This window comes from Canis aureus, chromosome 21 (genome assembly GCF_053574225.1).
Source record: "Canis aureus isolate CA01 chromosome 21, VMU_Caureus_v.1.0, whole genome shotgun sequence".
NCBI classification, from domain to species: Eukaryota; Metazoa; Chordata; class Mammalia; order Carnivora; family Canidae; genus Canis; species Canis aureus.
The window spans coordinates 36,286,942-36,299,699 of record NC_135631.1 but is presented as its reverse complement, the minus strand read 5'-3'; the positions used below and the strand labels follow the sequence as shown (position 1 = coordinate 36,299,699).

Genomic DNA, 12,758 nt, shown 5'->3' with positions numbered 1-12,758 from the left:
GTGCAGGCAGTATTTTATGGATCTTTCTATTTTCTGTTTTCCTCTCAAGGACTGAAGGACAGGATTGAGTGGCAGTAACTGCTCTGTTGCCACAAACTTTTGTAGACATTTTTATTTGCTTTTTACTGGTGTTCTGAGACTTTGAAGTCTACACGTGGGACCTCCTTTGTCCTCTGGGTTTCACTCAGTGCTTGTTTGAGTCACTCTGTGTAGACTGTCTAGCTGTAGCCTCGTAACTCTTGGCCTCCCGCCTTCGACCCTTCCTTCCGTGTACCTTGGCCATCGTTGCTAACTCCTTCACACAGGTGTCTCCATGCACTCCCCCTGGCTTTCGTTGGTCTGCCCCATGTCTTGGGTTGCGTTGCCTCCACTTAAGCTTTAAAATACCTGCAGGCTTTTGGAATTGTCCTGAGAAATACAAAGGTGAACTAAACATGACCTGGACCTGACGAAGGGACATTGGAACTTGATGCTGAAATGCATGGAAGAGTTTTCTAGACAAAAAAAAAAAAAAAGAGGAAAAAACATTCTGCGAATAAGAGACAGTATATTCAAAGGCTGAAAATATTTCTATTCCTAAAGTACCAGTTCTTGGAAATATTATCCCTGAGTTGAAGGATAACCAAGTATTTAATTTTGATAGGAACCACAGATGTGCTTTCAGAAAGAGGCGCGAATAATCATTTCTAACAACTGCATTGGTGTTTACCAGAGTCTCGCCAACTTAGATATTATTATCAACACTTTAATTTTTAATATCTCATGCCTGAGAGATACCGTCGTCTTTTCTTTTTTTAGTTTTTATTTTCCTGATTGTTACTGAGGTGGGAAATCTGTGTCTTTCTGTTTTGCCTCTGTGAATTGCTCCTAGTATTCTTGACTCAATTCTGTTCATTTACTTGTTCTTTTCACATTGATTCTCTTTAAATAGAAGGCATATTAACCCTTCTTTAAATTTTGCAAATGTTTTTACTCAGTATATTTCTTTTTATTTTTTACTTGAAATAGCTGTGTTGTTTTAGAATTCTTAAACTTTTTGCAATCAATTCTGACTTCAGTTTGTATCCTATTAGATTTTCCTCAGCTTATAATTATTTTTAAATCTACTTTTAATTTTCTAGAATGTTTATAGGGTTATTGTTAAGATTTATCACTTCACCCCCCCCTGGAAATGTTATATATTTATGTATCCTGGTAGATGGGATCTAAGTATATTTTATGAACTGATCATCCCTTGCCTTACGGACATTTATTAAATACTCCATTCCTCAGTGACATGGAAACAATTGACATGCCTTTAGCATCAAATCGAATGTATTTCTGAGCTCCATTTTTCCCTCATTGATGTGTTTTTTTCCCAGATCACTTATTGAATTACTTAACCTTTATAAGTTTCTTTCATTATAATAATATGGAAATAATATTTCCCCAGGAGGGTTATGAGGAATAAGGACATAATGAACACTGAACACTTTTCACATGTTTTGGTCATAATAGATGCTCATTAAAGTTCGTTGCTAGTATTGTTGCCATTTATAATTATTATACTACTATTCTTGTCAGAATCATTTTAGTTCCTATTGCCTCATAGGGTTAATTGGCATTTGGTAGGGAAAGAACACTCATCCCATTGTTCTTTTACCAAAGTGTGAAGGTGATTATGCATTTTCTCTTCCAGGTGAATTTGAGAATCAACTTAATGCCCCACATCCCTGTAGAAACAAAACAAAAAAAGTCTGGTGTTATCTTGACTGGAATTACACCTGAGTCTGTAGGTTAATTTAATGAGAATTGACTAAATAGCTGTAAAATTTTTAGAGATGGTGACTAATTCGCTATGGAATGCTTCATATTTGACAGTTACCAGATTTGCAAAGCAGATTACCCATTAGTTATTTAAAATCAGGAAACAAAATTGTTTTCAAGGATGGCATAAAGCAACCAAATTTTGTGCTGAATATCCTTTCAAAACCCTCTCAGAATGAGTATACTCAATCTGTGGATGATAAATTATTGTTTCTTATAATGTAAAGTTAGAGAAACATTATGTAGAGGCCCATTAGCATGTCTTAGGCACTGCATCCTTTAAAACAGTGCTGCTCAAAGTGTGGCTCATGGATCCATGTCTTTCCACAAGCATGCACCTAAGATGAAATTAAGGGTAAACATTTAGATTTCTAACAATTGGCAGAGTAATTTATATGTTAACCTTAAGAGTTTAGGAAAATGGGTTGATATTTAATGTGACATAAATCTTTAATTTTTCTAATACTAATAGTTTTGAAATCGATTGTAAATAAAATAAAAAACAGGACTGATCCTTTGTAACGTATACTTTAGGAAGCACTTACTTGGAATAATTTAAGATAGAAGGTGCAGAAAACCTTGTCTTGAATTGAAACAAGTTCCCTTTCTCCCCATGCCTTAGCATGAACCTGCATAAAGGCCACTTTTCTGTTTCTCTAATTTTGTAGTTTATTTCGTTAGTTTCTGTCTGTCTGCCTGAACTGCCAGATTGCCTTTGAGAAAAGTTGCATCAATTTATCTTCCTGTCCTGTTTACTTCAGTGCCTTTTCTTAGCACTCTGAGTAGCCAACTTTAGAAGTCTGATGAACATTAAAAAATACTGGATAATTTATTAGTAAATCTTATCTCAATTTAATTTGCATTTTCAATTTTAGTATAATTGCACCTTTTCCATATCTTTAATAACTGTATTTTTCTTACTCTGTGTCTGTGGCCAATTTTATGCCTGATTCATTTACCTCTTGGAGTCTTGGTGTTTTGATGATCTATTTGCTTGTTTGTACATAATACATTAACCCTTTGTCCACTAATAGAAATGTTCTTTCATATTTTGCATACTGCCTTTATTTTTTTAAAGATTTATTTATTTATTTATTCATGATAGACATAGAAAGAGAGAGAGAGGGGCAGAGACACAGGTGGAAGGAGAGGCAGGCTATGCTCCATGCCGGGAGCCCAATGTGGGACTCGATCCTGGGGCTCCAGGATCACGCCCTGGGCCAAAGACAGGCACTAAACCCCTGAGCCACCCAGGGATCCCCTACCGCCTTTATTCGTACAGTTTTTGTTTTTTAAATCTTCCTCTGTTCTTTCTTCTCTTATGTTTAAATTTAGAAAATCTCTCAAAGATTTACTAAATATTCATTTTAAATGTTTTTTTAGGGGAGTGAATTTTAATATTATTCTTGTATTTGTTCTTTAATCACTCCAAAACTGTGTTATGCATGGAGTAGAGATCTACATTATTTTTTTTTCCTCTTCAGATGGCTATCTAATTATTTAGTAGGGTTATTTTTTTAAATATTCATATCTTTTCCTACTAATTTACCTTGCCACCTTTGTCATATAAGTTCAGATTTGGAATTTTTCCCCTGTTGATTTGCATTAATACCAGAGGGTTCTACATATTTAGGTTTTTAATACCAGAGAATTTTAGCTCTCCTTCCCCAGTATCCTTGGTCAAAATCTTCCTAGTTTATTTCTACTTGTTATTTTTCCAGATGAATGTTTGAATTAGTTTTGTATTCTGGCTTATGTTTGAGAACTAAGAGATCGTTATAGGATTATGTTATTTTTGATTCTGAGAAATACTGATTGATGTATGTGGCAAAGTGGTAGGTACTAGCCTTCATTTGAAATGTAATTAACCTTTCCAGCATAGTATTTTTTTTTAATTTTCCTTAATTCATATATCAGGTAGCACATATTTTTATATCTCTTTTGACCATAGGTTCTATTATCTATCCAAAAAACGCTGAAATATTTATTCTATTAGCTTAAAAATAAACACATATTTATGAGTCAAATATATGTATAAAACTTATATTTGTCTAATGTATTTATTGTAATCTCCTTTCTTGATACAGAGAAGCTCATGCTCACTGCAATTTAGTCAGAAATTTTGCTGTCTGCAATTTAGTTAAAATTAACTTAGATTATTTTATTTTTAGGTTCCCCCCAACCCTGTTAAGCACTGCTATGGGAAAAAAGAAAAATGACTTCCTCTTTTCTTGCCTCAGTCATTTTAACTTTGATTACATTTGTGTTTTGAGGGGGAAAAATGTTTTACATTTATGTATTTCTGAAAGCAGCGTCTTTTTTTTTTTTTTTTTTAAAGATCTTTATTTTTTGAGAGTGTGAGCAAGAGCGGGGGTCAGTGGGTGGGGAGGGGTAGAGGGAAAGGAAGAGAGAAAATCTCAAGTAGACTCCCTGCTGAACAGAGAGCCCTGTGGGGCTTGACCTCACAACTCTGAGATCCTGACCTGAGAGCCACTCCGGCACGCCCCCCAAAGCAGTTCTTGAAATATCTGGGATTGGCACCATGAGCCATGGAGTAGTGACTCCACTATTCTTAGGATTTCCTTAAAGATATACTAACTTTTTCTTTTTTTTAAGATTTACTTATTTATTCAGGAGAGACCCAGAGAGAGGCAGAGACAGAGAGGCAGAGGGAGAAGCAGGCTCCTCGTAGGGAGCCCGATGCGGGACTCAATCCTGGATCCTGGGATCACGCCCTGGGCCGAAGGCAGATGATTAACTGCTGAGCCACCCTGCATCCCAAAGATATACTAACTTTGATAAAAGCAATATAGTTATCTTAAATTTATAGGAGTGATTGTATCCTATAGAAATGTGGTACATTAAGTATATGAGTCCTTCTCATATGTGGTATTCAGTATTGTTGACTAATGTTATTGCTGAAAAAATTGAGCTAAGTCACTGGAACAAAAGATTTCCATACACGTATCAATCATGACAGTAATACATTATCCTTGTGGCCAAAAATTTAGAGTTGTCCCTATTTTTAAGACTCCTATATCATATTGTTTAGTTTCTATTATAGAGGACTTTCTGATATTTTCTGTTTAAATCTCTAATCTCATTCATGAATTCTGTTTGCTGTATTACCATAAATAATCATCTGGCCTTTGCTTAAACACTTCAATCTTTGATTCTTCCCCCCCCCTTTTTTGATGGCTTTAATTGTTAAAAAGTGTTGTTCATATGGAATTGAAATCTGGTATTTTTTGCCCTAAGAATTCGTAAAAGCCTTACATCTAAATACCTATCTTACCTTTAATGATCCTTACTTAATATGTCAGAAGACAGCTGTCACAGTTCCTGTCTTCCCTTCCCCAGCCCAGAAGGACTCTTCCTAATTCTCATAGAGTGGGTGACAACTTTTAATAAAATGCACAATCACTAAATAAAGCATGCCAAGTGTTCCCTGACCATCAGTGGGAAAAGGGGCCCTATTACATGTCTCTTGACACCGAAGCATTTCATAATTCCTTTCTGAGTTCCCAGAGCACATAGTTATGTGAACTGGAGCTTACATTTTCTCCATCATCTGATTTTTTTTGTAGTAGTTTGAAAACATACTAACTTGGCTACTCCTGGATTTTTCCTTGCTACTCACAAATTGCCTGGCAAACACTTCTTTCAGCAACATAAATGACTACCTGTTCTGCTTTACTAAGCTGTGTCCCTTCTGATTAAACTTCAGTATTGTCTTTGGTGATGCCAATATTTTTCTACCCCACGTCACACTGTTTTGATGCACTTATGTTTAGCTTTCTAAATGTTTTAAGAAACATTATTTTACATAAATTTTGAAAAGATCTCGTTCCATGGCCAGGTAGGATCATTGTTATCATTCTGCAGTTTTAACATTTGTCTTGTCTTGGGCAATGGCTGTTTACTGACTCCTTGCTGATTTGTGTGATTGGGTGAGCAATTAGCTGTGAAACTTTAAATGAGTTGCCTCATCTCTCTGTGCCCCAGGGTCTTTTTATACAAAACAATAATATAGGTAGAATAATTTCTAAAGTACACTCCTGCTTAGATTTATTACCTTAAAGTTCATCTACAGACATCTGAATGTCCTCCTAATGACATGGAAGTGAATATTTTAATTAGCCTCTTAAGAAAAAGAGACCAAAAAAAAAAAAAAAGAAAAAGAGACTACATTTTGTGAAGAAGACATTTTTGAATGCAACAGAATATAGTTTATAAATATACTTTCCAAAGTCTCTCGTGTTTTTTCTTCAGGCTTCTTTGTAGAAAGTTTGAAGAGAATGTGATCTTATGACCCATACCACAGGGCATTAGTGTTTTCTACCAAGAAATTTTATTGAAATTGAATAAATATGAGGAAAGCTCATTAAACCTCCTAAGTAAGGGATGCCTGGGTAGCACAGTCAGATAGCAATCGACTATTGGTTTCAGCTGATGGTCATGATCTCAGGGTCCTGGGATCAAGCCACACGTGGGGCTCTGCACTCAGCATAGAGTCTGCTTGAGATTCTCTCTCTCCCCTTTCCTGCCTATCCCACTCGTGCTGTATCTTTCTCTTTCTCTCTCAAATAAATCTTAGAAAAGTATTTTTCACTTAGTAGACTTTTTTTTTCTTTTTTTAAGATTTTATTTATTTATTCATGACAGAGAGAGAGGCAGAGACATAGAGGGAGAAGCAGGCTCCATGCAGGGAGCCTGATGCAGGACTCGATTCCAGGACACCCCCGGGACCGTGACCTGAGCTGAAGGCAAATGCTCAACCACTGAGCCACCCAGGTGTTCTGAAAAATATTTATCTGAAATGGATGGAGAAAATTATGTTTGATGTTCAATTAATAAAAATGACCAAATTTAAAAATTTCTCATATATAGGTAGTTATTTGGAAAAGTGAATAGTTGTTTACTGCAATTAGGTAAATGGTGCTAAGAATGACTTAAAACTCTATTATGTTAGCTTTTATTAAGGCTTGTTGTACATGCATTGCTTGCGTACATTGCATTTATCTTGTAATTTACTAAAAAGGGAAACATATGCTTGAATAAAAGGTTCCCATGCTGAGTTACTTAATTATTTTTCACTGTGGGTTCTATGGGAGGAAAAAAAAAAATTCACAAATTGGCAGCAAAATGAATTTATACTGTCAGCAAGTACTCTGCTATCCTGTGTCACCAAGTGCTTCTCTACTGTGTACCTTCCTTGTGTTTGCCATCACTTTATAAAAATGTACTCTAATACTTTGGGGAAATGCCCTTGAGAGAAATTAGGGATTGTCCACCCAGTTAACATAAAGCTACAAGTCTCTGGCTATAGAGAATCTCTGTGAAGTTAGCAACTTCACATCTCCCCTATTTTTGGATTAACTGTATTTTTACCTGAAAACTGGAATTGTGTTATGCAGCATTATAACTACTCCCCACATATAGTTATTGAGTATTGGAAATGTGTCTAATCTGAATTGAGGTGTGTTGTCTATATAAAATAAATGCCAGATTTTGAAGACTGAATATGAATAGAAATATGAAATGTTTCAATAATTTTATCTTGATTACACATTAAAAGGCTATCTTATGTACAGGTTAAATAAAGTCTTTTTATACTAATTTCATCTTTTAAAAAAATATGGCTAGTAGAAAATTTAGAATTGCATCCTTGTCACAACTCCTTTGGAAGTGCTCACCTACTGTGGTTGGTTACCTATGGATCAGAATAAGTATTTGTAGTCTCAAAACTTAAGGAAAATTTAATAACTTTATATGCATCATTCCTTCATTTAAAATATTTTGCATGCTGTCTTCAATATGCATCATGAGTATTTCTACTTCATAGCTGTGTTTGTATCCTCTGCCTGCATTAACAAACACCTGCTCCCACCTCCTGCCCCTTGGCTTTAATGTATACACATCTTAAGGTCTCCTGAAAATTTCAGATCATTCTGTAAAGCTATTATCGTTTATTCCACATTGATTTCTCCCTCTCTGAATTTCTTTTGCTTCCATAGAGAATATCAGAAAGCCAACATTTAATGAGATTCTCCCTTAAAATAATCTCTAGCAATGTTAGTGTGTTTCTTAGAAACATTTTGGGTGGGAGGGGTAAGGCATACATTAGTTCTCTGTTTGTAAAACTGATGAGTGCACAATAAACCGTCAGTGATAGCAAATAGCTGGTTAATGTGTCCCCTCATGACCTGTAGGTGTAAGTCATTCTTCTAGTTTCCTGGAGCCTTGACCGCTTATTACTAATATTACAAAACATAGACCTGCGATTTAAGGTTATGCTCTTTTGGTTAAGCCATTTTTTTTAAGTGGTGCTTCAGAGAACTAAAAGCCATGACCCCAATGAAAAACAAAGGAAATGCATGATTGCACTTTTCGTAATCTAGAATGCCTCCCTCTGTACTTTTAATCTGTAATGTCTCCCTTTTTTACTTATTAAAAAAAAAATGGTCTTTGAATGTTCAGGATGATGCCCGCCAACTCTTTGTGCTTGCTGGAGCTGCTGAAGAAGGTTTTATGACTGCAGAACTTGCTGGAGTTATAAAGAGATTGTGGAAAGATAGTGGCGTGCAAGCCTGTTTCAACAGATCCCGAGAGTACCAGCTTAATGACTCTGCAGCATAGTAAGTAATCATGACTTCAGAACTAAACTATCATGAATAATTTCTTGCAAGTCAAATATACCTCCAAGTCAGTGCTATTGCAGAACTGGCTGACACATTTCTTGTAAAACTCAGGATATTCAGGATGACAGTATTTGAAAACTTTTCTGGATTTTTTGGTGTGTTTGTAGATAGCATTGCTGTTATTTCCTTTGTGTTCGGAGGTGTCTCAAGAGACTCACCCTTATGTAACTCTAATTGAAACATTCAGAATAGACTGTTGGCAGCATATTTCCAAGAAAGTAAACTGGAACTTTGCAAAGTTCACCCTGAATTTGAGCGTATCTCAAGTTTGCGTGGGGCCAGCCCAAGGGGAGGGGAGCTGATTTGGTTCTTTTCACTAAACTTAAAAGTGCCTGAGAAGAATTATTTGTCCAGTGACAGGCACCCTGCATGAGATGTACCTCTTTTAGAGGGGTGTATGGTGATCCCAAGATGTTTCCTCATTGAGTAAAATATCTCTACGCTTGAAAATTGTCAATTGTATGTGCTCTGTTGCATTAGATATCGTTTACAGATAGCTAAGTACAGTATTTTGTAAGAAAAACCTGCCCTGATTTTCTAAGTGGTGGCCACTGAGAGTTCATAAAGCAAAACCTGGTCAGGGAGCTTTCTGCTTGGTGATCTAGCTACAGTAAAAAAAATAAATAAAAATTAAAAAATCAAGTGTTTGTTTCCATAATCTAGCAGACACAGTCAAAAATGTCAGATATGAGTAGCATTAACTGGTCTTAATACATGTGCTCTGTGCTCCTTTTACTTTATTCCATTTTCTTGACAGCTACTGGTGTTCAGGGACACAAATGAGGGTGAGAGAGAAGATGATGGTTACTAGAGAGGACTAGGTAAATACACCCATTTCACCACAGTGAGAAATAGGTTACGGCTCTCCCCAATTATCACTCAGCAGGTCATTGGCTACACATAAGAATACTCAGTTTCTGTTCTGTGATTTAGTGTGAGGGAGTAAATACACCTTACTGTGTAACCCATACCAATTTTTATTAGTATTTCCTATTCTATATATTTTTTTTTAAGATTTCATTTATTTATTCTTTGGAGAGACAGAGACAGAGGCAGAGGTTAGAAGCAGGCTCCCTGCAGGGAGCCCGATGTGGAACTTGATCCTAGGACCCTGGGATCACGCCCTGAGCTGAAGGCAGACGCTCAACCACTGAGCCACCCAGGCGACCCCTAATCTGTATTTCTAATGCTTTATGACTATGTAAGCTATATAATATATACATATTATTTTGTATGTATTTTCTATATGTATATGTAACATGTTACTGAATATGTAGCTCCCCTCTCCAACTGGTGTCATCTTTTCTTAGGATATATGCCTTGACTCACAGATTAGGTCTTTGCCTCCCTGTCTTACATACTTAAAATACAAAATATTTCTTTCAGAGCACTCACAGATTTACATTTGAGGTAATTTTTATTTGTGTTGAAATGATTTTCTGTCTCTGCCACTACACTGTAAATTCAGTGCGGTCTGTTTTCACCCTGTGTGCTTTCTCCATGACACACAGTTGTCATTTGCTATGCTCTTGTTTAATAATGAGTGAATGAATAAACCATACTTTACAGAAGCTCGAAGAGAAATTAGAAGAAAATGATTTACAGGAAGAACACGATTCTTAGACCATATTATTTGCTTTGGCACCACCAGCTCCTGCAGAAAGAGCTAAAATGGGAATCACTCATGTTGAGAAGATTGCTCTGAGTAGAGCCCAGCTAGGGGAGCTTTTGCAGTAATTAAGGGGTCCTTCTCAGAGATGATCGGTTGAAGTCACTTTCCCTGTATGATGGGACTTCCTGGACCACTGCAGTCTAATGACCAAGACTTGTCCCGTGTGCTCAAGTATCGGGGTATGCACTGGAAAAATAAGTCATTTTGGTTCCCCAGTATTTCATTACTAGTAGTTCTGACTTCACGATGGCAACAAGGGAGCCACTTTTCAAGAATGAAGGAAGTCCTAGAAATCTTTTTCTCCATAGTGGTCACAGAGCCTCTTGATTTCTGAGTTTTGGGCTAGAGATGGGAGATGTTGCCAAGTTGCCCACTGGGACTATCTAACTACCAATTTACTTGAAATTCATGATCATTTAAAATAATTGGAGTTTTTCCCAATGCCGGATTAATTTGTGTTATTGAAATATGAATGTGCATTATTTTTAGAGACTATTGAGTAGCATTTTTAAGCAAATAAATGTATGGGAGTAATCAAAGTGCATTTTAAATAAGATTAACACACTATTTCAGAGGGACAATTCGTAAAATATTGCCATGTGTTTATTAGATTTTTTTTTTTTACAATACTGTATATCATTATATATGTGGAATTAAAAACACAGAGTACTAGGGGATTATCAGCAATGTGATAATAAGATTATTTTAAGTTCAATAAATACAATGCAGATAACTCCAGGTATGCTCTATGAATTCTGGTATCAATATCACATACATATACTTAACTGTCTAAAACACTGTTGATTACTAATTCAGTGTTTCGATAGCTTTTCAACTCCATCTCTACAAATCAAATATTTATTGAGCTCCTTTTGTTTGTAAGATCTGTTCTAAATGGCTAAGGAACAGTTTCAGAAGATAACGTCCATTAAAGTTGTAGTAGTTGGTGCCTCTGTAATAAACACAGATGTGAATCTTCTAAATTATCTTTGACCACTGCACTTTAGTATCAGAAAACACTGTTGGGAAGCTTCCCATTTAGAATCAATTCCAGACTTCTCATTTGAGTTTATGCACAACTTCCTGGGGGCCTTACTTTGTGAGAAGCAAGATCTGACAATTCCTGCCTCCTCATACTGTTTGACTACTCTCCTGATCTGGATTGCATTCTTTTTTTCTGTTCACATCCCTCATCATTCAGATTTCTGTTTACAACCCTCCCCACCCATGAAGGCTTCTTTCACCACTCAGGTTCACATTACTCTCTTCATACCTGGACTTTCTATAACATTATTTACTATATAAAATGACACAGAATAATTTACAAAAATAATCGCATGGTATGACACCACTGCATTTTAGTAGCATAACATATTTGACATTGTTGGCAAAGAGTATTGAACGGGTGGTGGCTAAAACCAGTGAGAAGTAAAATATGAATATATTTTTTAAAATATTTATTTATTTATGATAGACATAGAGAGCAGAGACACAGCAGGAGGGAGAAGCAGGCTCCATGCAGGGAGCCTGACGTGGGACTCGATCCCGGGACTCCAGGATTGCGCCCTGGGCCAAAGGCAGGCACTAAACCGCTGAGCCACCTAGGGATCCCCAAATATGAATATTTATTTAGAGAACCAGTAAAATGCAGAGTAAAAGAGCGTGCGTAGTGTTTTCCTATTTGTAACTTAAAGCTGGCTGAAAAAGAATAGTATTGAATTTAGCCTTTGGCTGGAGATCTACTCATTACTTTCTCAAAAACTTCAGACTTTGTAACTCCTCAACAAGAGTAATGTCCAGAAAAGAAATACATGCTACTTAAAAAAAGTGTAATAAAGACTTTTAAGAAGCTGACTCCTAGTGTACAATTGGTTGTGTGTGGTTTTTAAGAAATTATTCTGTTTTGTTTCTAACAAGGAGAATTACTAATTCGTGTCCTTAGAAAACAAAGTACACAGTACTTAGAAAATGTTAAAAGGGCTTTGTGGCTGGAGAAGTATACATTTTCATTTCAGTGGGAATTGTATAACATATAAACTTAAATTGGTTGTATTTTTACATCATTACACAGAAATATAAAAATTTCCATTGATTTATGATATTGCATGCATCAAAATGTTTTACTTCTTGATGTAGATGATCTTTAAGGGCTATATTAACTATTATTTTATTTATTTCTTCAGCTATTTGAATGACTTGGACAGAATAGCACAACCAAATTATATCCCAACTCAGCAGGATGTTCTCAGAACCAGAGTGAAAACAACAGGAATTGTCGAAACCCATTTTACTTTCAAAGATCTCCATTTTAAGTAAGTAGCTTTAAAGCATATCATTTACAAATTTAGGTATAAAATACCTTGTTCAGTAAAGAAAGGTGATTAGACAGACAATATTTTGGATGAAGAAGGACAGGAAACATTCTTAGGAATATTTAATTTTTATTTAAGAAAAAATGAACATGCAAATCTCTTGTTTATATTTTCAAAGTGATTTAAATAAAAATAATTTTTAGCTTTTATTTCTAAATAGAAAATATTGCTCTGATATTGCATATTTGGAGAAAGTGTTAACATGTA

General features: G+C 35.7%; 1 protein-coding gene across 1 annotated transcript in view; it reads left to right on the top strand.

Moving 5' to 3' along the window:
• The window catches only part of GNAI1 (G protein subunit alpha i1), an 80,294-nt gene that overhangs the window by 52,953 nt on the left and 14,583 nt on the right, over positions 1-12,758 (top strand). The window contains exons 4-5 of the mRNA XM_077863873.1: positions 8,287-8,444; positions 12,363-12,491. Of these exons, the coding sequence (XP_077719999.1) occupies positions 8,287-8,444; positions 12,363-12,491 (287 nt within the window). The remainder of the gene's footprint in view (positions 1-8,286; positions 8,445-12,362; positions 12,492-12,758) is intronic.